Source organism: Micropterus salmoides, unplaced genomic scaffold (assembly GCF_014851395.1).
Source record: "Micropterus salmoides isolate LMB-PRFRI ecotype aquatic unplaced genomic scaffold, ASM1485139v1 Ms_hic_scaffold_22, whole genome shotgun sequence".
In the NCBI taxonomy this organism is placed as follows: Eukaryota; Metazoa; Chordata; class Actinopteri; order Centrarchiformes; family Centrarchidae; genus Micropterus; species Micropterus salmoides.
Window position 1 is genome coordinate 23422961 of NW_024041373.1, and position 22868 is coordinate 23445828.

The 22868-nt window shown below is 39.9% G+C and overlaps 1 protein-coding gene across 3 annotated transcripts in view; it reads left to right on the forward strand.

Annotated features, from left to right (window-relative positions):
- Positions 1–22868, forward strand: part of slc8a1b (solute carrier family 8 member 1b) — a 152163-nt gene that overhangs the window by 91862 nt on the left and 37433 nt on the right. For 2 of the 3 annotated variants that reach the window (XM_038737612.1, XM_038737613.1), the window contains exon 5: positions 16639–16748. In XM_038737612.1, the coding sequence (XP_038593540.1) occupies positions 16639–16748 (110 nt within the window). Of the gene's footprint in view, positions 1–16179; positions 16287–16638; positions 16749–22868 lie in introns of all 3 variants that reach the window. The other variant, XM_038737614.1, reaches the window with a different exon arrangement.

The following is a 22868-nucleotide window of genomic DNA, read 5'->3' on the forward strand; positions in this document are numbered from 1 at the left end:
AAAAGGGGGTCCAACCTGGTACTATCAAGATGTACCTAATGAAGTTGCCAGTGAGTGGATTCAATGTTTCAGAGTTGTTATAAAATAAACTGTGGGATTTATACCAATACTGTCAGAGAATAGAAATGTGAAGGAAGTTGGTGTTTAAGGAAAGGGAAGGATAAGAGATGATTCTCTCTTTCTTTGTTGTAATTTTTCCTCACTGCCTCTGCTTATGGCTGTCTTTATAAATATCCACTTGTCCTGCCTGCGGGCGTCCGTAGGCTACGCCATTTAAGAGAAACTTGCAGCAAAGCCATGCAACTACCTTGGAAACGCCTTGGAAACCGTGCCACGCTGGCCACACGTTGCCGTGGAAACAATCCGGCCCCTTTCTCCTCTCACAAAGTGCGAAGTGGAACTGTGAAGTGGCTTATATTATGTCTTATGTCTCTCGGCTTTCTGAAACCTTTCTCTGTCATTCTTTTGACTAATGTAGTCATTATTTTCCTGTAAAACCCAGATGGATTCACATTTATGCTAATAATGAAAAGTGGAAAGAGAGAGAAAGGACAGACAGAGAAAGGGAGAAAAGGAAAGATAAATAAAAGACAAAGGAGAGGAAGTAATAGAGGAAAAATAAATGGGAAAGATGGAGGGATGATTAAAGAAAGCAAATGGATAGAAGTGAAGGAAGACAAAAGAACAGAAGAAGACATTTGCTCCATGACAATGTAATTGACTTGGTTTATTGAGGTTTACACACTCAGGTGAGCCGGTATTAAAGTGCTTACAAGCAAAAGAGCAAAAAGGCGATTTAAATTGAGCAAGGGAGACAACAAAATGACTGCGAGAGAGGGAGGAGAATGCAAAATTGTTATTGTCACTGAATCATGCCAATAAAGCCTTCTGAAGTGAACACAGAGAAACACAGATAGGTGGTGAAGAGGGAGGTGAATGGGCCTGTTCACTACATGCCAATAAAATTCATTTGAAAATTGGAGGGGGAAATGAAAGAGATTTGGAGTTTGTGGCAGAAAGAAAGGCTGGCATTGCCAACTGGAATAGTGTGCCATAAATGTAATCAGCCAACAAGAGTAGGAAGAGGGGGACAAGAAGGAAGTAGAGGAAGGGGAGTTTGAAGGGGAGGGGGGGGGGGGGGGGGGGGGGGGGGGGGGTGGAGTGAGCCACTCAATCTGTAGATTGAAAGGAAATGTCAACGGGAGGAAGGAGAACGAGCAAAAAGAGGATTTTCCCCCCCTTAGAAGTTAGGAAAATTGCAAAGAGCAAGCGGCCGACAGAAAGACTGTGAGGTTTATTGTATGGTTTCCAGCCCTGTGAATAGCTCTGCCATTTTCTTTCCCCCTGCTCACTTTTGTGCTGTCAGTCTCAGCACCGGCGACCAGTTCATACTGCTCATTAGGGCCCACTGCTGCAGGTTGCACATGTTCACAGTTGTGTTTTTAGAAAGACAGGACAATGATCGAATGTTCTAAGTACAAATCAGCTACATTGTTATCTAAATCACTCTTTCTCTGATTGCTGATTGACTTAAGTACATATCGCGATACAACTCCATCCTGTCAAAGTTTATTTTGTGATCAAATGGATTGTCGCTTAAAGATTAACTTAACAAAAATGTCTTTGTTGACCTCCAGTGGTTTAATTTCTCACCTTGCTGCAGTGATGTAAAGGTCATGTTGGGTTATTTATCCAGCTAAAATATGGTTATTTTGAACCAGTGTTTGACACAACAAGCCTTAAAAGTTTTACCTTAAAAAAGTTACAAATGTATGCTTAGTTGTACAAAATAATGTTCATATATCATTTATTTTTTTTCAGTGGGGCTTTATTGTCATGGCCAATAGAGGACAGGGCGTGTATCTTCATCTCGTTCACGAGTGACGGCAAAATGGAGCGCGAGATGGACAGGCGGATGGGTGCAGCGTCAGCAGTAGTGTGGTCATTGTAGTGAAGAGGGAGCTGAGCCGGAAGGCAAAGCTTTTGATTTACCCGTCTATCTAGTCTATCTATGTTCCAATCCTCACCTATGGTCATGAGCTATGGGTATTGACCAAAAGAATGAGATCTTGGATACAAGTGTCAGAAATGAGTTTCCTCCGTTGGGTGTCAGGGCTAAGCCTTACAGATAGGGTGTGGAGCGCTGACATTCGGTGGGAGATCGGAGTATAGCCGCAGCTCCTTCGCATGGAAAGGAGCCAGCTGAGGTGGTTTGGGCATCTGATAAGGAATGCCTCCTGGACATCTTCCTTTGGAGGTTTTCCGGGGACGCCCAACTGTGGTAGACCCAGAACTCGCTGGAGGGATTATATATCCCATCTGGCCTGGGAATGCCTTGCAATCCCCAAGGAGGAGATGAAAAGTGTTGCTGGAGAGAGGGATGTCTGGAATACGCTGCTTAGCTTGCTACCACCTTGACTCAACCCCGCATAAATGGAAGATAATGGATGGAAAGATGGACCTAAACAGAATAATTGTGCTATTGAAAAACTAAACAATTGTCATGGTAATTAGTTTGATATAATAACTATTTTTTACCCATAGGTAGATGGTCAGTAATGCGTTGGTGCTTTATTAACTCAAGTTGAGTGAATTTCTATCCAGAGATTTTTAGAACAAGAAAATGCAAGGAATATGTCAGTTTGATTGACAAGTGATAAAGTGCAATCAGAATCAGAATCAGAAATACTTTATTGATCCCCAAGGATCAATTGCACACTTGTCAAAGGTAGATAGATAAAGAGTATATAAATATAAGAGTATTAATATAAAATATAAAGACAAATATAAAGGATTGTGGGTATGTACAATATTTACATTATTAACAGTTATTACGGTGAACCAAAAAGGACTAGTAAATAAATAGCAGCAGAGAATATTGCACATTAATTATTAAACAGATAATATTGCACAAAAATAGATAATAGGGTCCAGTTTAAAAACTAATTAAGTATCTGTGTGTCAGACACTTAGAGGGAGGAGTTATAAAGTTTGACAGCCACAGGCAAGAATGACTTCCTGTGGCGCTCTGTGGTGCATTTTGGGGGAATGAGTCTTGCACTGAAAGTGCTCCTGTGTTTGAGCAGCAAGTCATGGAGTGGGTGGGAGACATTGTCCAAGATGACATGTAGTTTGGACAGCATCCTCCTCTCTGACACCACCGACAGAGAGTCCAGCTCAACCCCCACAACGTCACTGTCCTTGCGGATCAGTTTGTTGAGTCTGTTAGCATCAGCTACCCTTCAGCCTGCTGCCCCAGCATGCAACAGCAAACAGGATAGCATTGGCCCCCAAAGACTCATAAAACATCCTCAGCATCGTCCTGCAGATGTTGAAGGACCTCAGCCTCCTCAGAAAATAGAGACGGCTTTGGCCCTTCCTGTAGAGGGCTTGAGTGTTCTTGGCCCAGTACAGTTTATTGTCAATGTGCACTCCCAGGTATTTGTAATCCTCTGCAATGTACACACTAACCCCCTGGAAGGAAACAGGGCTCACTGGTGCCTTTGCTCTCCTTAGATCCACAACCAGCTCCTTAGTCTTTGTCACGTTGAGCTGCAGATGGTTCTGCTCGCACCATGTGACAAAGTCCCCCACCACAGCTCTGTACTCAGCCTCGTCACCCTTGCTAACACATCCAACCACAGCAGAGTCATCAGAAAACTTCTGAAGATGGCAGGACTCTGTGTGGTAGTTGAAGTCTATGGTGTAGATGGGGAAGAGGAAGGGAGAGAGGACTGTCCCCTGCGGGGCCCCGGTGTTGCTGACCATGCTGTCTGACACACAGTGTTGCAGGAGCACATACTGTGGTCTGCCAGTCAGGTAGTCAACAATCCAGGACATGAGGCGGGCATCCACCTGTAAACAGAGCGGTCATGAAGTTGCTGCGCAATGGTGACGTGGCTTACCAAAACTCTCTCAACTTGCATGATTACAGAGAGTCTAGTTTAAATTACGTATAGACCAAAAAACACACAGATAAAAAAAAAAGAAAGTTAAAAGTTAGAAAAGAAGACAACGAACGACAGAGCAACTGCAGTAGGCTGCATGCACGTTGTCTCATGCGCACTAACTTTGCAATGTAGAAACAGCACAGCAATAAGCTCAGAAGTCAGTAAATGTATAAATTCAAACTGACTGTTTTACTGTTCACAGAATGTGGTTTATGTACTTGTCATGATCTATATCACAGTAATCTGTAAGTTTCTAACCGTGCTTATACCAGCTGCCATCTCTTACAGTCTACACTTGGTTATCCTGCCTTTTCTTACTTATGTGCACTGACTCCCAGACACACACATCTAGGTGGCTGATTGAGTGTGTAATCAAAGACAGAGAGAGAGAAAATGGAAGGAAAGCAGGGACGACTAGCACCCACACAAAACACATACAAACTACTTTACAGGCACATACATCAAAAACACACATGGTGGTGAAATAGAGAGGGGAAAGAAGCAAAAGAAGACTGCAGAGTAAATGGCTTTGTGCTGTTTGATTGCATTCTGTGTCCTGAAGGGAGGAGACGTAGAGATCAAGAGAGGAGAGCATGAAAGCTAATAAGTGAGGGGGAGTTATAGAAAGGAGGTATAATAGACTAATCCCCCTCTACCTATTCAGCAAAAATGGAATTAGCTTCACCTTTTCATCACTAACAACCATTATGGTGACTCTTAAGCCGGGTCTGGTGGCACTGAAACACATGTGACAGCATCACAAGTAAAGTAAATAAAAAATATAGTATTTTTTATAATGTTACTCCAAAAAAAAAAGTTTTCTCCTGTATTAGGTATTCTATGTGTTTAATGTATTTTTCCTACCACACTAACACCTGACATATTTGTGCATTTATTTACATTTTTTAAGATATTTTTTTAACCTGGGCCACTGCAGTGAGGACTAAGCCTTGTACATGGGGCACACGCTCTACCAACTGAGCTAAATACGCCAATGTATGCATTTCATATGCAGATTATGTCTTGATTTGACTGGTTTGTTGATCAGTTGAATTAACACCTGACCTTTTTTATGCAGAACTGGTGTTTGCATTAATATACAGCGTGATCATGATTAGATCCCATGTGACAGCCTTATCATCAGTGCCTTCATGCCCTTATTTTGCTGGTGTCTCTTCATTGATGACATTTGATATCTGTGCAGCTGTTTCTGATTTTTCAAAGTGGAGGGAAAAGCGGTTATAAAACACATCACTTCCAGTTTGCCAACGCGGTAATGTGGCCACAGACTCCAGATTTAAAAACTCTGGTATACTGCGAGTACAGAGAGATTAACCTAGCAGTGATAGGCTTAATAAACATTGTGTAATCTCCTTTGCTAAAGGCTTGAATGTAAAGTCCCACACTCCAACTTTAACAAACTATTATTTTGTCTTCAAATCCAGCATAAATTTCCTGATTGTTTTTGTTTAGTTTTTTTTACTTATCAATACTTACAAATATAGCAAAGTATTATTAAGGTAACTGAAAGTAACCGTGAAGGTGGGTTTTTTTCCAGTTTCATAGGCAAGAGAGTAAAATAGTTAGACAAGGAGGATGACAGAGGGAGTCGTAAAGAGAAAGACAGAATCAGCGTCTGCATTCAATGTTATTTATGTCTGATTTACATGAAATCATCTGTACTAATTTTTGTTAAAGTTGTTTGGGGAGATGGAAAAGGACTCAGAGCCCACACACAAAGAGGAGGGTTGCTATTTCGATGTAGGAAAGGGCTAGGTTTTCACATCTGACATGCCAAACTACCAAACCGAAACTTAAATGTCTTTTCTGACTGACTCCCCTGAAAGTACTTGTCATTTTGTCGTCATTCGTGAGAAGAATAAAAAGAAGCATGATTTATGTGCAGACTATATAAAATATTAAAACTGTATTTTTTTAAACTGCGAAATTCAACAGGGAATGTTTTCATCCTTGTTTTTCCACCAAGTTTGTTCAGATATGACAGAGAAGATATGCTTTTAGTTTTTCTTTTTCATCTGACAGTTGCAGTGTATCCCATCATGCTTTAGTTTGCATTCATGTATCTCAAAAATGCTCTTTAGCATTGTTTGATACAGTCGCTGCCTAGGTCAGTAGGTTACTCCCCAAATATTGGCAAAATGACACGACATCAGCATATTCTCAATGCAGCTACAATGGAGTTTGACACCAAAAATGTTTTAGTGCTCTTTAGTGTCAGTCCCTCAGAATTAAATCTGCAGTCGCAAAACCTTCCCGTCTTTCTCTGCTACGCGTATCACTCTGCTAAACCCCATCCACCAAACCTACAAGAAAGAGCTGGTTGCTCTGCAAAACCTCATCGTAAGGCTTGCTTTACACAGCAATAGTCTCACCAAGAACCCCGTCCCTCTTGCTTCATCACGCCTTCTCAAAGATAACCCACGTGACATGTTCACACACTGATTTTTATAAAAGTTACCTACTGAACCTTTAACAAACAAGGTCTTCTTTCTAGAGCCAGCAAGGAAGAAAAATGCTTGTATCCAAGCAACAGCTGTGTAATATTACTGTTATTTATTACTTAAGTGAAAAATTTGCTACTCTTAACATTTTGAAAACTGAGAAAGAAGATTTTCTTTCTTCACATCTTAAAAAGGCTTTTTCTACAGTAATTTGCCCAGAATCCCCAGGAATCACTTTCACTTTGAACCAATGTGAGAGTGATTTTGCCATTAATGTAATGAGGCAGAGGGTTGGGGTGGTGCATGATCTTATTTTTGACTTTTGTGTCAAATACTAGAGCTTGCTTTCCATCCCAGATCTACAAAGAATGTCAGCTTTGTTGTTTTTGCCATGCATGAACACAGTAGATTCAACATTATTTTAAAAGGGTTGTCAATGAATGCTTGGGAAGCCATTACTTCATGTTGGGGTATAGTCTAGAATATTGTCAGGCCACAGTTGGGGTTTGTGGCTGCAGAGGCTCTTCAGTCCCCTTGACTGTGCGTCACTCTCCACCAGCCCTGATGCAGTTGCGCAACTTAGAGGTCATAAATGGAAATGATGGAGCACTGCGGCTGGTTGGACAGCCTCACCTGATTAGCATTCATATCCTCTCTTGCACTTTAAGCTGCCTCTCTCTATCACACACGCACTCTTTCTCATCCTAATCCCACTGTGTAGCGGTTGGTTCGTGCATGATGTATGCACTATGATTAAATGTCACTTTGTTCTGCCACCAAATCCTCCTTGTCACTCCTTCTCCTCCTTAACTATTTCCTTGTTCTAATTGAAATTATAAGCCGCAGTTTGTGTGTGTGTGCGCGGAGTGACTGTGTTTGTCTAGTACTTAAATTGCTGAGTGCAGCAATAACTAAAAACTTTCTCTCTCGCTCTCGCTCTGGTTCTCGCTCTCGCTCTCGCTCTCGTTTTGGACATAACAATCTCCAAGCTGAGTATTACAATTATTTTTACAGTCTGCTCATACATTAGCAATTAGCTAATAGCTATAGCAAATACCTATAGTACTTCACCAACAAGCCCTTTGGGTAATCATTACATTACCAAATTTGTAGCACTGCTATTTGGTGCAGATATATTTTAGCTGTTTCGTATGGTGTACTGAATTGAATTTTTCTGAACTGTTTTCTTCTTTCTCTACCACACACATGCACACACACACTGTAATCCACTTTTGCCTGAAATCAGCAACTTATTGTTTGAGGACAGTTTATCTCTGTCTCAGCGTCTGCTTCAGGTTACATAATTAGGTGATGTTGCAATTCAGAATTCACTGCAACACTTGAATAAGTACCAACAAGTCTGCAACAAGGTGTTCCACATCTGGACCAAAACACATAAACACCTCTAACCCCTCTCTTTTTCTCACATACACACACACACACACACACACACACACACACACACACACACACACACACACACACACACACACACACACACACACACACACACACACACAACTATTACGTTGCCAAGTGTTAAGCTTCCTAAAAAGGATGTCACAGCTTCTATCAGTTCCTGGGAAGTTGGTGGAAGTTAATATGTTAAATGGCGCACACACACAAGCACATACTCATGTGTTTTCAATCAGATTTACAAGCTCCCCTTTGTCATTTCCTGTATGAAGTTGTGTGTGTAAGGGAGTCCCCAGGATTTTCCAAACTCCTTATTTGGTTAACAAGATATACTGCAGATAGGAATGAAGGGAGAGCGAGATAGCCCTACATACTACAGAGGGAGAGAGAGGAAGAAGATAGGGAAACTCCCTGTGATTACAGAAAATAGTTTAAATGACACAGAGGAGGGTCTGACACAGACACGCACACGCAGGCCACTTAGACAGAAATGGAGACTGGCTGCTGTTTATGGCTTCAGCAACTGTTTTGCATAGTGCTGTCCAATAAAAAGGACCATTACCATAAACATTATTTTTACGATCCTGTTCAGTATTAGACTGATAAAGGGACTCCGAGCTAAAAAAACAAGCAAAATGGCTGTCACTGCAGTTCTTCACTGACCTTGTGGCAGAGCTGAGAAACCTGTAAAAGCTTCTCAAAGGAAACAGAAAACAGGTTTTTAATTATTTAAACTTTTTTCTAGAATTGATGCATCCAGGGAACGTTACAGCACAGCCTTCAACAACAGGCTACTGGAAGCTGAAACGTTGATTTATTTTCCCCTCTAGGCATTTTATACTTTAACCATAACCACATTTTTCATTCCTACTTTTCATTCATACCGAATATTTTTAAGGCATACCACAGGTTTAAGATTGATATTCTTTCCCACAGGCAGCCACCAGTTTTCATTCATTACAGTATGAAAATAAACTTGCAGCGACTTGAAACTTGCTCAGATACGTAATCAATAACAGTGAGCATTTTATTCAGTTATATTGCTGTCTGTAATGAAGTTGTGAACAACGTTTTGTGGTTGGTGCATTCAAGGAAACTCTGTTATCTCCGATCTGAGAAATGTCTGTGAGACAGCAACCTTTTTAACAAAGGCACATTACACTTTTAATAAAGAACGGTAGCTTATGAATGTAGTGCTTTGCAACACCCAAGTCTAGAACTTCAAAAACTCAAAGGAGAGTTTTTAACTATCACCACTGACAGCGAAAGCATCATATGATACTTCAGAGCTCTGCTTGAGGCGCTTGGCCTACTGCCTAAATTCTTCATGAGGAAATGTGCCAATATCTGAGTTTCATATATATTGATGATATGGCACAAAGTCAATATATAATAATAATAATAATAATAGCATTATTATTATTATTATTATTATTATATTGGAAACCTGTAGTGCACGTGGGACCGACAGCAGCCCTGAAGCAGGTGTGTGTGTGTGTGTGTGTGTGTGTGTGTGTATAACCTTTTTGTGTTTCCATTAGCCTCCATAACGTTAGGATTATGTGTATTTGTGAGCAGACTGGAGCTTATTAGAAAAGGCCTGGCTGAGCTCTGTTAGCCTATTGTTGTGGTTTCCCACTGTGGCCAACATCATTATCAGCTTTGTCTTATAAAACCACTGCATGTAAACAGCACACACCCCCACACACAAACACACACTCTAGTTCTCTCTCGCATTGCATTTACACACTCATGCTAATAAAATCACATTCTGTTTTCACTTTCACATTAACATAACTGCAGACAACACAAACTCACAACACAAACTGTTGCAACACAAAAAATTGTTCTCTCTGTAAGTTAAACTTAGTGTAAAGGCTGACATAAGACAAACTGTCACACAAACACACACACACACAAGTAGGCACCTATGATGCTTCACATATATACAGTATACACACACACACACACACACACACTGTTTAGTCTACGACCAAAGTCCACCCACCAGCAATCTGTTCCACACAAACAAACCAGTTCACAGTCTGAAAGGCCAGTTCTACACCCACACACACACTGTGTAAGATATGTGTTGAGATATGTATTTTTCAAAGCACTTATAATGTTGGGATTATAATCACAGCTGCTCACACATACACACACACACACACTCAAAGATAAACACACAGGTTTGTTCCATGACTGTCATGCATATTGGACCTGGCTGTCCACTATCGCCCTTCTTCTACCCATCCACACACAAACACACACACACCAGCTGAGTGGCAGTATTTTTTCCTCAAACCTATAATAAAGCAAAGTGTCCCAAACACGATCCAAATGCGTTGCTAAGGCAGCTTGCTGAGGAGAGGGAACAGACCGTCCCTGCTGCCTGTCATGCTTTACAACTTCCTGTGTATTCATGTTTGTGCATGAGGCAGGTGGAAGTGCTTTGTTAGTATCAAAGATGTGGCTTACAACAGCAAGGCCCTTTGGGTAACCACACACTGGCAACTTTGTTTTCTCAGCTAGATACTAGATACAGTATGCGCATAAAACCAGAAAGTACACATTTAAATAGCAAATGGAAAAATCTACTCAAAGACAGCATACAAAAGAGTTCCTTTCTCATAGTTTAAGGTCTTGCACAGATGAGCCATTTGAAAGACTGCTGTATTTTTGTGAAAACAAACTAACAGATCAAATAACCTGGCAGTGATGAAAACAGACGTCAAAATGAAATATGTAATCCTATACTTCTGATAATAGGTTTTGTTTTATAAATCACACCAGGATTTCCAAAACGTGTGGATTCCAGATAGTTCACATGTGAAAACATATTTTGCAAGATTATGAAGGTTTAGTTTAAGAAACAGCCTTCTAGTGATCCACCTTATGTATTTATCTGCTGCAGAGATGTGCTCACTCTCTTGCATCAAACTGCCAGACATTACCACATATCTTTCCCTTTCAAGTTTCAAGAAATAAACAATTTATTGTATTGTTAAGTGTTACCATGGAACAGCAGTGAAATGTTGATAATTGTGATGTTTATAAGCCAGATCATGTGATCTGCTCCTTTAAAAGAGCTCTACCAGTCACCACTTTCATGTCTCAAAGCATCACGGCAAATATTCAGGGTCCAAATTGCAGGGGCGTCAGAGCCAAAAACCTGCAAAATCATTTATTTTGAGAGGAGACGAGGGTGGAAAATCATGACAACAGAAAGCCAAACATGAATAAACTTGATCAGCGAAAAGGAAAACGGGAGGTCATCAACATCGACAGACACACTGAATTTTGGCACATCAGATCACCAACTGGTGACGGTGTGTGTTTGTAGTTTAGGAACATATCTGCTAATTTAACATGACTCAGTCAAGCTGTTTTTGGATCATCTATTGGCTGTTTATTCCAATATCTTGTATTCTTCTGGCAAAATCTAGGGAAGCTTTTTACTATTTAAGAGTTTCAGTGAAATGTTTTATAAACCCTGACTGAGGCCAAGTGTTAAAAGTGTTGCAGGAATCTTGTTTATGAACGACAAGGAGAGAAACAGTGGATGAAACAGAGGGAGGAAACAATTAGATGGAGTATGATGGAAAGTGATGGAGTGGCGATTTGTTACAGCTGCTCAGATGTTCACTTGCTTTTTGTGCTTTTTTTGCAAAGTCAGAGGGAGAACATCTCTGTGGAAACACAGATGGACACACAGTGGTCCCTGTTAGTGTGTCCTTGTGTGGGTGTCAAAGCATGCAAGTGTGATGCTTTTGCGAATGCTGCCATGCAAGTGTGATACCACCTCTTTCTGGGTGAGTGTGTGTTATGGTATTTCTATCTTTGTAAGGGGGCAATTTGATTTCAAAGTCACGAGAGCGAGAAAATGAGGACTTTTTGGCTGGGCTTCTGTCAAAGGGCTTTTTGAGAGTTAAGGCTTGGTTTTATGGTGAATGTTTGGAAAAGGTTTAGTTTAAGGTGAAAGTAAGAGACTAAGGTACAAACATGCATGTGTGTAAAGAGAGTTAATTTCATATGGCACCTACACACACACACAGAAGCATTTGTTCACACTTCCCTTACTGTATATATGGTTTGTAGATTACAAATGCTCGAATACTGACACACAAAGAGGCACAGAAGCTACTAATATCTCTGTCTCTTTCACACCAGACCGTTGTCATCTCAGGGCGTCCAATACCAACGCTTACAGAAAAAGTGACAAAACGTAGTTATTTGACGCCAAACGTACCCTTCAGTGTCTCTATAAGACGCTCTGGGGTGCCTCGTACAGACCGGACGTGCTAGCTAGCTAGTGCTAGCTACGTTCGTGTTGACAGCCCCTCTGAAGCCCCCTACCCTTACCACAACCATCAGAGATTTTAGTACCTAAACCTAAGTCACTGACTTTATGCATGTCGATCGGCTAACCCTACAGCTGTGCTAGCAGGTAGGGACGTAGCAAACGGTGACGTTCCATACGGATGCTGAAGGGTACCTTTAGCGTAAAATACTTACGCTTTGTCATGCTGTCTGAAAGCGTCAGTTATGACGCATTGAGATGAGAACACGTTGTTCACACACATTATTACACACTTATACACAGACCTACACACACACATACATAAACTGCCACATACAAATCAGTGTAGGGAGTGTACAGTATATGACCTCTTCCTCTCTCTCAAACACACACTCTCACTTTTTCAGTACACACACACACACACACACACACACACACTCTGGAAAAAATCTTCTCCACCCCTGTTGGTTACCCAAACATTATGTTGCCATGGCAACAGGACAGCTTACTGTACCGCCAGCATATTTCTCATGTGGAGGGAAGTGCATTTGTGTGTGTGTGTGTGTGTGTGTGTGTGTGTATGTGTTCACACATTTTTGTGTGTTTTGATGTGTGCATGTCTTGATGTGCTTGTTTGACTGTACAAGAATGTGAGAATATGTGTGTAAGCATGTGTGTGTGTTTTTCCAGCAAGTTGGTCATCTGAGAGGTTTGCCAGCTTCAACAGGAGAGTCACCGTTCCCAAACAGAGAGGCATTTAAGTTACCTCTGATTTCAAGTCAGATAGCCTTCCCTGGAAAAAATGTTTTACAAAGGCATTGATAAATTAGGTAAATGATACAAAAACATTTGTTCTCTAGCTGATTTGATGGAAATCTTCTTGTTTTTCAAGGGAAATACAGCCCAAAAACCTAGTCACACGGGAATAGTGTTGCTTTGGGTCCGTCTGTGATTTGCGTAATTTCAGAGGCCATCTGTGTTCTCGATCTTGTGCAAATATTCTGTCTGTAATTTATAAAAATCTTTAAAGTAAAAATCTTGTCATCTGAATCAGAAACATGGTACTTCCATAGTTTTACTCCAATATTTTTTCCTCTCCTGAGTTTAGAATTACGGAGGCTGCTGTAGATTTTTAATGAGAGCTTTGATAGTGATGCAGGTGCAAAAAGAAAGAGGTGCATGTAGCTCCTCAGGAAGGACACCCACTAAGTGAAACACATACTTTGTTTATCTTATGCAAACATCATGCAAAAAAATCGAAACAGTACGAAACACAAATGTGAGAGGTAAATTCCGAACTCATAAAACTTCCCTGTGTACTTCTAGTCCATTAGTAATAGGCCTTGTATTAGTTGAAGTAGTAGCAGTGATTATATTCCCAGTGAGAATGTAAACATTGCTGTTTTCTGAGCCCTTCTACTTCAACAGTTGGTAGGTTAAGTGCCTTGCTCAAGGGCTCCACCTTGAGGCAGGGGAGGGTTTTTACTCCATCACTTCTCCAGCCGCTGTGTGAGTGTTAACTGACAGCTTGGCGGTCATGAGCTCCTCAAGGCCAGAAGGTGAAAACTGCTCTCCATCTGCTGTTATAGGACAGTGATAAATGGGCTAATCCCTCTAGTGTAATGAGTTAACCCTGACATTTGCATGTGTGTTGGTGTTTGCTTCTGATATTTTTGATGGTTTACCCTCTATTGTATTATGCAGCTGATAAATTAACCTGTGATGCTCCTGTGTACAATTAGATGATTTGTAGGCTGCTTCATGTCTTCTGTCATCAAGGAGGCATGCTGCAGATGCGAAGGCTGTCACTGGTAGAAAGTACATGTAGATGCATTCATGTACTGTACTTAGGTATTTTAGTATTTGTACTTTACTTAAGTATTTCCAATTTATGCTACTGTTTATTTCTATGCCACTTAATTGCTGGGGGACAAATTGTACTTGACAGGTATTCCAGTAATATTGGCTATATATTCATGAAAAGGGGTTATTCACAATGAGTACTTTAAAACCTTAAGTAAAAGTACGGAGTTATCATTAGGTCAGTGTGCCTAAATGTAGACTTTTCCTTGTAATTTAGTAATTTCATAGTGTGGAATACTTCCACCAGAGCAGGCTGTATGCTAGAGCGGGACGTGTGTGTGTGTGTGCGCGCGCTTGATGTGGTTGACAGTATACGTCTTTTAATGTTAAATGGCTGCTCAATTAAAAGAGCGTGGATTCAAATGTAGGTGCCGGCTGATGATCCAAAACAAGTAGCAGGCCTTTGATCATAGATAATGGCTTATATAACGTGTGTGTGTGTGTGTGTGTGTGTGTGTGTGTGTGTGTGTGTGTGTTTGTGTCCCATTTCCCACCCTATAGGCCAGATTATGATGATTCTCTCAGATGTCTTTGTTATTGCCCGTAGTGATTTGGCTCAGGATATAGTTTTTTTTTTTCCAGACTGGAAACACAGATAAACATATATTCACACATACGCACACACCCACAGGCACTCACTCACACACATAGTATACACACTGCGTCCCGCTCCATGGCCCTGTGACCTTAGATATTAGCTTCCCTGCCAAATATGTCTGAGGCCAAGTGCCGCAATAAATACACACAGTCACACACACTCTCTCCGTACTGGAGAGCATTTGGATGGTCAATAATAGCACTTCCAATTAGCCGTTTGAGTATTGGTGAAACTCGGCTTCAGAGAGAGAAATGATTGTTCATCGACAGAATGCTGCTACAGTTTACAGGCTGGTTTATTGCTGTTGTCTATTTCTGTTAAGTAGACTTTGAAAGGTTTGGAAGGAGAAAACAGCAGAACATAAATATATGTGCATGTGAAAGATGATATTTTGACTGGTGGCAGAGATATTTGTATACTACATTTCAGCAAGTAGTTGAACAAGATAGACTTTTTCATTTTCATTGTAGTAATTGTGCTGATTTCTGACCGGTTTCTCTTGGCGTAAATCACAAAGCAGACCGTTATCTGTACTGTGTCTGGCTGAGGGTGCCAATTGAAGGTGTTAATTGCAGCAGCAGACATATCTTTCTGTCATTGTTATTTTCCTGCTCATTTCTCTTTCATTCCACCTGGTCTTGGAAGATTTCTATCCTTTTAATTTCTTGTCTAAATGCTAATCTGTTCAACTTTAAAGACAGTAAATGTCAGTTCACTTTAATTTCAGCCAACAATGTAAAAATAACCCTCAACTCATTTGCTAGAGCTTTTTTTTTAATTTCTTATAGGCTGGATAGCACAACCTTTAACCGCAACCTTTTACAGTAGATTTTGATAGAAATGTAATTCTTACTTTGGCAGAATTTACGGTGAATTGTCCTGGTTTCCCACAGACATCAATAAAAAAAACATGTTTGCTTTATAAATGTAATTTAATAAATTATACACATTCAGATTTAAACAATTGTCACTGCAAGGCATTGTATTGTCAAATGGTCTTATAAAAATTAATGGCAATGTGTGCTAAAATACTAAAATTGCTAACCTGCTAAACCTTCTAATTACAAGCTAAATTCATCTTCTTTTTTTTCTGATTGTTCACCTGCCAAAATGACTAATAAAGTTGATAAACTATACGACGCACTGCCAGACTCTTTATTTAACTTTTAGCATCCAAGTGACAACATTTTTATTTTATTTTTTTCAATAAGGCTGATACCAGGTTTGAGTTGAGCCTTGATCAGAACCGCAGGCTGACAGAGTGAGGAGTTTATCAGATTCATTTTGTCAATGCTCAATCTGACATCAGATTTTGTGGTTAGATTATATGGAAATATAAAACGTTTTATCAGACTTAAAGGTAACACAGCATGAAAAACAAGTTTTTCAATGCTAGACGTTGTTGGAGGTATTGAAGTTGGAAAAAAAGGTTCTCCATATCCTGTGCCTAAGGTGCTTGTGGGAAAACCACTTGCTCTTTTCTGTTTCCTCTTGATTTTTCCAGTTTCCAGGCTGTCCTTTCCTCACTTTTCTGCCTTCTCTTCTTCCCTCCTCCTCTTTTCCTTCCTCCCCCTTTCTCCTCCTCCTCAGTAAAATCATCAAGGTGAAAGTAATTGACGACGAGGAGTACGAGAAGAACAAAACCTTCTACATAGAGATCGGAGAGCCTCGCCTGGTGGAGAGCAACGACACCAAAGGTCAGGAAGGGAGTGAGCCTCGTGACTCTGTGAACCTTGCCCCCCTCTACCCCAGAGTGTCCGCCACATTGCAGAGGCTGTATGTTCTCAGGACATGGAGGCACACAGGACTTAAATGTTCTTTCTTTCTCGCTACCGTACCTCCTGATGTGTCCTTCCTATGACAGTGAACATGCAGCGGGTTGTGGATCACGTCATCTCACCACATCCACCACTCCACTTTGTATGCGTGTGTGTGTGTGTGTGTGTGTGTGTGTGTATTTTGTGTACATACCCTGCCATGGTGTTTGTTTACCATGCATGCATTCACCACCTCCCTCTATGTGTCTGTGTACGTGTGTGTCCCATACAGGAAGACCATAACGGTTAGGATCTTAGACCGGGAGGAGTACAATAAGCAGTCCTCCTTCTACATTCTGCTTGACACACCCGAATGGAGACGCGGAGGGAAGGAGTCGACAGGTGTGACAGCCAATCAGCACTGAGAATGCACTTTACATTGAGGTTTTAAAGAATCCTGAATCAACAGGCCAATGGACAAATTAAATCCCCAAAATTTATGATACAACACAAGATTAATTCACACTATAGTCAATTCATAAAAGATTGATTAAAATTTATTGTAATTTTTCTAAAGCCTTACCAGAAGGATAACCAGTATGGCTGCACAGATTATAAGTGTGACCCAGTCAAGCCAAGTTTTGAGTGTGTAGTGTGTACCGTCTGTACATATACTTTATGGGCAGTATTTCACCACAATACAAAACTTTACTCTTACAGTGGACGGTGGTGAAACAGCTCCAGGAACACTTAAGAAATCAAAAAAAATGTATTACATTTCTGGACAAACATTTTGTTGTCATTTTAAATTGAATTATTTATATTCTAAAGTTGTAATTTGATAATTTCTTGATAGTGTAAAAAAGTTAAGTGTTAATTTTTTGTATACTAACCACAAAAACAGTGCTCAGTAAATAGTAGTTAGTACATTGAATAGGTTTGGGACACAGTTAAGAGCACTTTCTACAGTAACCAGAACTTCAACAACAGAAAAATTCAGGGAAAAACAGTACTGCGTGTACTGTTTGATTGACAGGTGTCTTCTTGGAGGTGCAGCACAGAAATGCCAGAAATCTCCAAAAACTGAGACAAAGAAAAGAGACAGCTAGGACTGTACTGGTTGGAGGACTTCACAGAGTAGGTGTGATATTCGTCTAAGTGGACTTTGTGTAATGTGAATCATGTTTATTTTAATGCTGAGCCTAATCCGACAAGGGCTCTTTAAAGTTGGCAAGAAAAAAAGCACTTTGCACCTGGCAATGCTACAAGAAATAAAATCAAAGCGTCAGTCGTACTTATACCATATTACTAAAATGACAAAATGCAGAGCTGCTCCCTAATCGTTTATGTTTTAACAGGCCTGTTGATTTGGGATTCATGTTGAACACACTGGAGCGATTCTGCTGCTCTCTTCTGTACTTCTCAGTTTTTCCTTCCTTTTTTTCTCTAGTTTTCTTCCTCTGTTTCTCCGCAGAGGTCTGTACAGAAAACTCAGTGGGAATCACACCTGTCCTCTCCTTTCTTCTCCTTTCCTTTGCCTCTTATTCAGCCAAGAGCCTTTCATGTGTTGAGATCAGTTCTCTGCTGGTGTTTGAAAACAGTTCACATACAGCTGAAATGTGGACACACAGAGACAAAACCCAAAGGGGTGTTGTCTGTGAGAATGACTATGATGCCAGTAACATACATGTGGTGTTGAAACAGTGAGCGAGAGGAGGTTCTGCACGAATATATGCTCCTCAATACAGCTCCTCAATCAAAGATGATTTTAAATACACGTAGTACTAAAAATTTGAAAATCAATTTGTGGCAAGTAGCCTATATCCAAATTATAGGCTAATTATGGGAAACACTGCTTTCACTACCCCCCCTTCACCCCCAAGCAAAGCGTCCGACTTTTATCGCTAATATCATATTTACAACAGCAGCAAGGAGTGTGGTTTTTACGAAGTATATAGCCTAGGCCGAACGTTTCTTAGCACCGACAGTAGCTGCTGGAGTTCTGTAAGTTTCACATTGCTGTGCTGCTTCTGCAGATGCTTTAATAAATCAGAACGCTTACACTAGACAACAATGTTCCTTGCATCTTAGACTGTGGCACAGTAATGGCAGTACTTACAGCTGTGGAAAGAACGCCTCTCTCCCTCGTTCACCTTTCTTCCTTTAGTTTTGTCTATCAGCGGACATGAACAACGAAGTTCGGTACCGCTCAGCTGCTGCACAGTCGTGGGTTCACGTCAATGGTGCGTTCAGTAACGAGTAACGCAGCATTAGTTTCCTTAGTAACTAGTAATAATATTACTGTTTTAGAAAAGTAATTAGTGCACACTAGTAGTTATTGGGGAAAGTAATATTATTACATTGTTAATAAAGACACTGCCCATAGTACAGAAATTTCACGCAGTGTCGATGCAGAGTTTTAGGCAAATAGCATAAGAAAAAACATAGTAATCATGACAAGAACTACTACTATTGGCAAGGGTGTTATATGTATTATGGGTTTTATACAATATTATCAGCACTTGCATCTTTCTGGAATATTTTCTTTATTTCTTTAAATACCTGCAGAAATTAAAGAATAAAACATTAGAAAGGTATCATAATTCCAAAAAGAGAAAAACTGAAGCTAGCTGTCTTTGACAGGGTGAACATTCTCCTTTTTCCAAAGCTAAATAAACCATTAAAAAAGCCATTGGGTTATCTGAAAAATGCAAAGCTGACAACAGGTTCGTTTTTAGCTCATGAAATGTGGAGATACATGGTTCTCATGGGACAGTGGCAATTTGTAAGCAAAGAGCCGGTCAATTTAAATGAAAAACATAATATATTGAGGAATAAAACATAAAATGTGTTTTTTTCAGTCTATCATATAACAAACAAAGCATTTCCTCTTCAGGGAGACCATGAAAGCTACCTGTTTTTTATAGTTAATGGTTGTGTGTTACAGCATTATGTAACACATCATTGTCAAATACATTGTACAAATTAGTGCAATTAAGATAGTGATTAAGATATTTTGCATGGCGATCTAGCACATTTGTCTTAATATCTGAACAGTGCGCCATTGTCTCCTTTCTTTGCTGGATATTATATACTATATATTATATATTTTATATTGATATTTCATAAAAAATTATGTGACATGATTATGAATCATTTTAAAATTATCTTAATTTAAATGCAAAGATTCACATACAAATCATTTTGAAAGCTTTCAATGTGTATGGCTTCAGATGTGCATGTGCATTATATCAGGGCCGGTATTTATCAAGCTTCTCAAAGTGCCATTTTAGTCTTAAGTTCTGAGAATTCATGAAATTTACTCCTACTTTTAAACTTATCAAATTTCTCAAAGCTAAGAATCACTGTTACTCTCCCAGTTATTTAAGACAGCTCGAGAGGTCTCTCAAGTGATTAGGAGTTGCCAGTAGGGCTTGTGATGGCACTGTGAAGACAGAGACATGCAGAGAAGAAAGGAAGAATTCTGACGACGCGCAGTTAATAAGACGGGGTCGGACAGCGCATGCATAAACTTTGTCAGCGAGTTGGTGAGGGACGTCATCTCACCACTGACTTTACACAGTAATGTGTTTTCAGATAAATTGAAGGTGGAGATGACGCTTTGTTTATTTGCCACAAGACAAACGCAGCAATGCTGATGATTGTGGCCGTCATAACCCTCAATAAGCCGAATAGTCATGGAAACAATTATAGCACTTAGGCTACAGCTCCACACACTGTCACGCGTTTCATCGACTTCCCAACACCACCCCCGTAATCCGACAGAAGCAAACACAGTTCATGCAAATAGCCGGCAATACAGGAGCACATTTAATGGCGCTCATATAAAGATAAACTTTTTTTTATCTTTCATTTATTAATGTGTAGGCCTATATCATAATCTATTATCTTGAAAATTCTTTATTGTTAAATGTGTGTTGAATATAAACTCCTCTTAGGAATTTCACCATTCAATGTGAATTTATGTGAGAAAATCCCTAATAAGAAAATCTATTCAGTCATTGGTACTTGGCTACATCGTCATCCAAAATCCTGTTTGCGGCACAGCAAAGTGTTGTGAATCAGCACTAAGACTGACACTTAAGATTTAGTCCTACATTTCAAATTAGGACTATGATGTATGATGTTTGATAACTGACTTTAAAGCTCAGCTTTGAGCCAAGAATTTTTTTACTCTTAAGTCAGTTCTTAGCAATGTTCTTATGAGTAATTCTGAGAAGCTTGATAAATACGGGCCCAGATATGTAGTGTGTGTGTGTGTGTGTGTATGTGTGTGTAGGTGTGTTCGTGTGTGTGTCCTCAGTTACACACCACATCTGTGCGTCTGTATTCGACTGGGTAAATCTATTATTATCCTATCCTTTTCTATTCCAATTTTATGTAACATAGAGTTGTAAACACACAGGAGTTGCCACTTGTTATTAATTGCCTTTAAAACACACACACACACACACACACACACACACACACACACACACACAAACAAATGTTCATTTAGCTATATTTTTTGATATAATTGTTGTTTCTTCAGGCCATTGTCTAATTGACATTGGCTTACATTCAATCCCTGCTGACTTAACCATCCTAACCATAACCACTACTTGCCTAAACCTAACCCTCTCCCTAACCTTTAACAAAGACTTAACCCTGAAATTTAATGATTTACGTTATGGAGACTTGCATTTTGCAGATGACAGATTTATGTCCCCACAACATTAGTATTATACACACACACACACACACACAAAGAGCCATGCTATCAGTGTGTTAATGGCAGTGTGTGTTTACCAGGCATCAGCAGTGTTTATAGCGATGAGGGGATCAAAGACAAGGGCTGGATATCACATTATCACAGTCAGGAGATCAAACACACCTCCGGGATACACAGAGCCAGACACACACGCACACAAACACACAGTTTAGGGGCTGCAATGGGTTTGTGTGTTTAATGAGTGTGTTTTATGAACTGATGCGGTGGTTCTCTCTGTGCTAAATTAGCCCTGCACAGATCTTTATTGCCATGGCCCATGACTGTGTGTCTGTGTTTTTGTGCCTTTGTTCATTACCTATATGTGTGTGTGTGTGTGTGTGTGTATATGTGTATGTATGTACACATTTGGGTGCTTGTTTGTGATACATGTGTCTCTGTCATTATGGAAGTATATGTATGATGGTATGATGCATGTATGATGAAAGATTTGAGAGAACATGCAACAAATTTGCGGTACTGCATGTAAACCTTTGAGCGAGCACAGGCACGGCTTTGGAAAAGTAGAATTAGATTTGACGCGACAGAATCATGAGCATAACGGATGATTTGAGCATGCATGAGGAATTGTGTAACTGCATTAGCAGCCGGCAAAAGGGATTCTCATGCTCATAATGATCGCTGCTCGCTCTTCACCTGTTCACTTTCACCTTGAAGATCACCTTCTTTCTACTTTTAAAATAAAATCTGGGGCAGTGGCGTTTCACTAAATGACCACAATCACATTCAGTTTGATGGCAAATAATTTAATTTTGAAGCCATTACGGTAGAGTAATTTTGAGAGTCCAGTTAGTTATGTCGTTCGTGCTGCCCTCAGAAATCAAATGTGCCTGATACGGGATGGTTGGGTTTACTTTGATCTGATCCGACTCCACGTGTGATTCAAAAAATTAATGGTTCAAGCTAAAATTCTTATGGGCTGTAGCAAATTCATAAATTTTCAGAATAGGCATGGTGCAAATCCAACATAGCGGTATGAATAAACTGACAGACAGTAAGGGGATCAATCAGATTGCCAGAATTTACTATACAGTAACTTTACAATAACTGAAATTGTAAAACATAAAAGATGTGAATCACATGTTGTCCTAAACAGTCTTATGGTCACCAATCACCTCTTACAGAGGTGAACACTTGACCTTAACATTGAAATAGAAATGACCTTGACGTCTGAATGTGGGTGTGTCCTGTGGCAAGCAACCTTGTGCGATCTCAAGTTCTCTGAAGCTGCAAAACAGCTGGATGAATATGAGAGAACAGACTCAGAAATTAGCGCCACATGACTGGGATTGCACACTTAAATCTGACTCTCAAATGATAACCTGCAGACTGAGTAGCATGGTGAATTGGTCTTCTACTCCCTCAAATTATATTATTTTGTATATGGAGGGAACAGTTATCACAAAATGTTCAGCTTTTGGAACGTTGTCCTGCAAAGTGTTACTGTAATTTATCAAAATACAGAATACTTTTCAAACTAAATATATAGCTGACCTATAACTTTCAAAGGTATTTCTCAACAGTCTCTTTGGAGAAATTGTATTTTGGTAGAAAACTAATTTGTAACATTACCATTATTTATTCAAGAAAATATATTACCAATAGCAGTCATTTCTTTTTCATTTTATAATGTGTAGATTAGTTTAATCCCACCCCATGTTACTTGAAGGGGTTTGAGATCAAATGTGCTAAATATATGTAGATTTTTTGACATAAATAGAAAAACAATATTT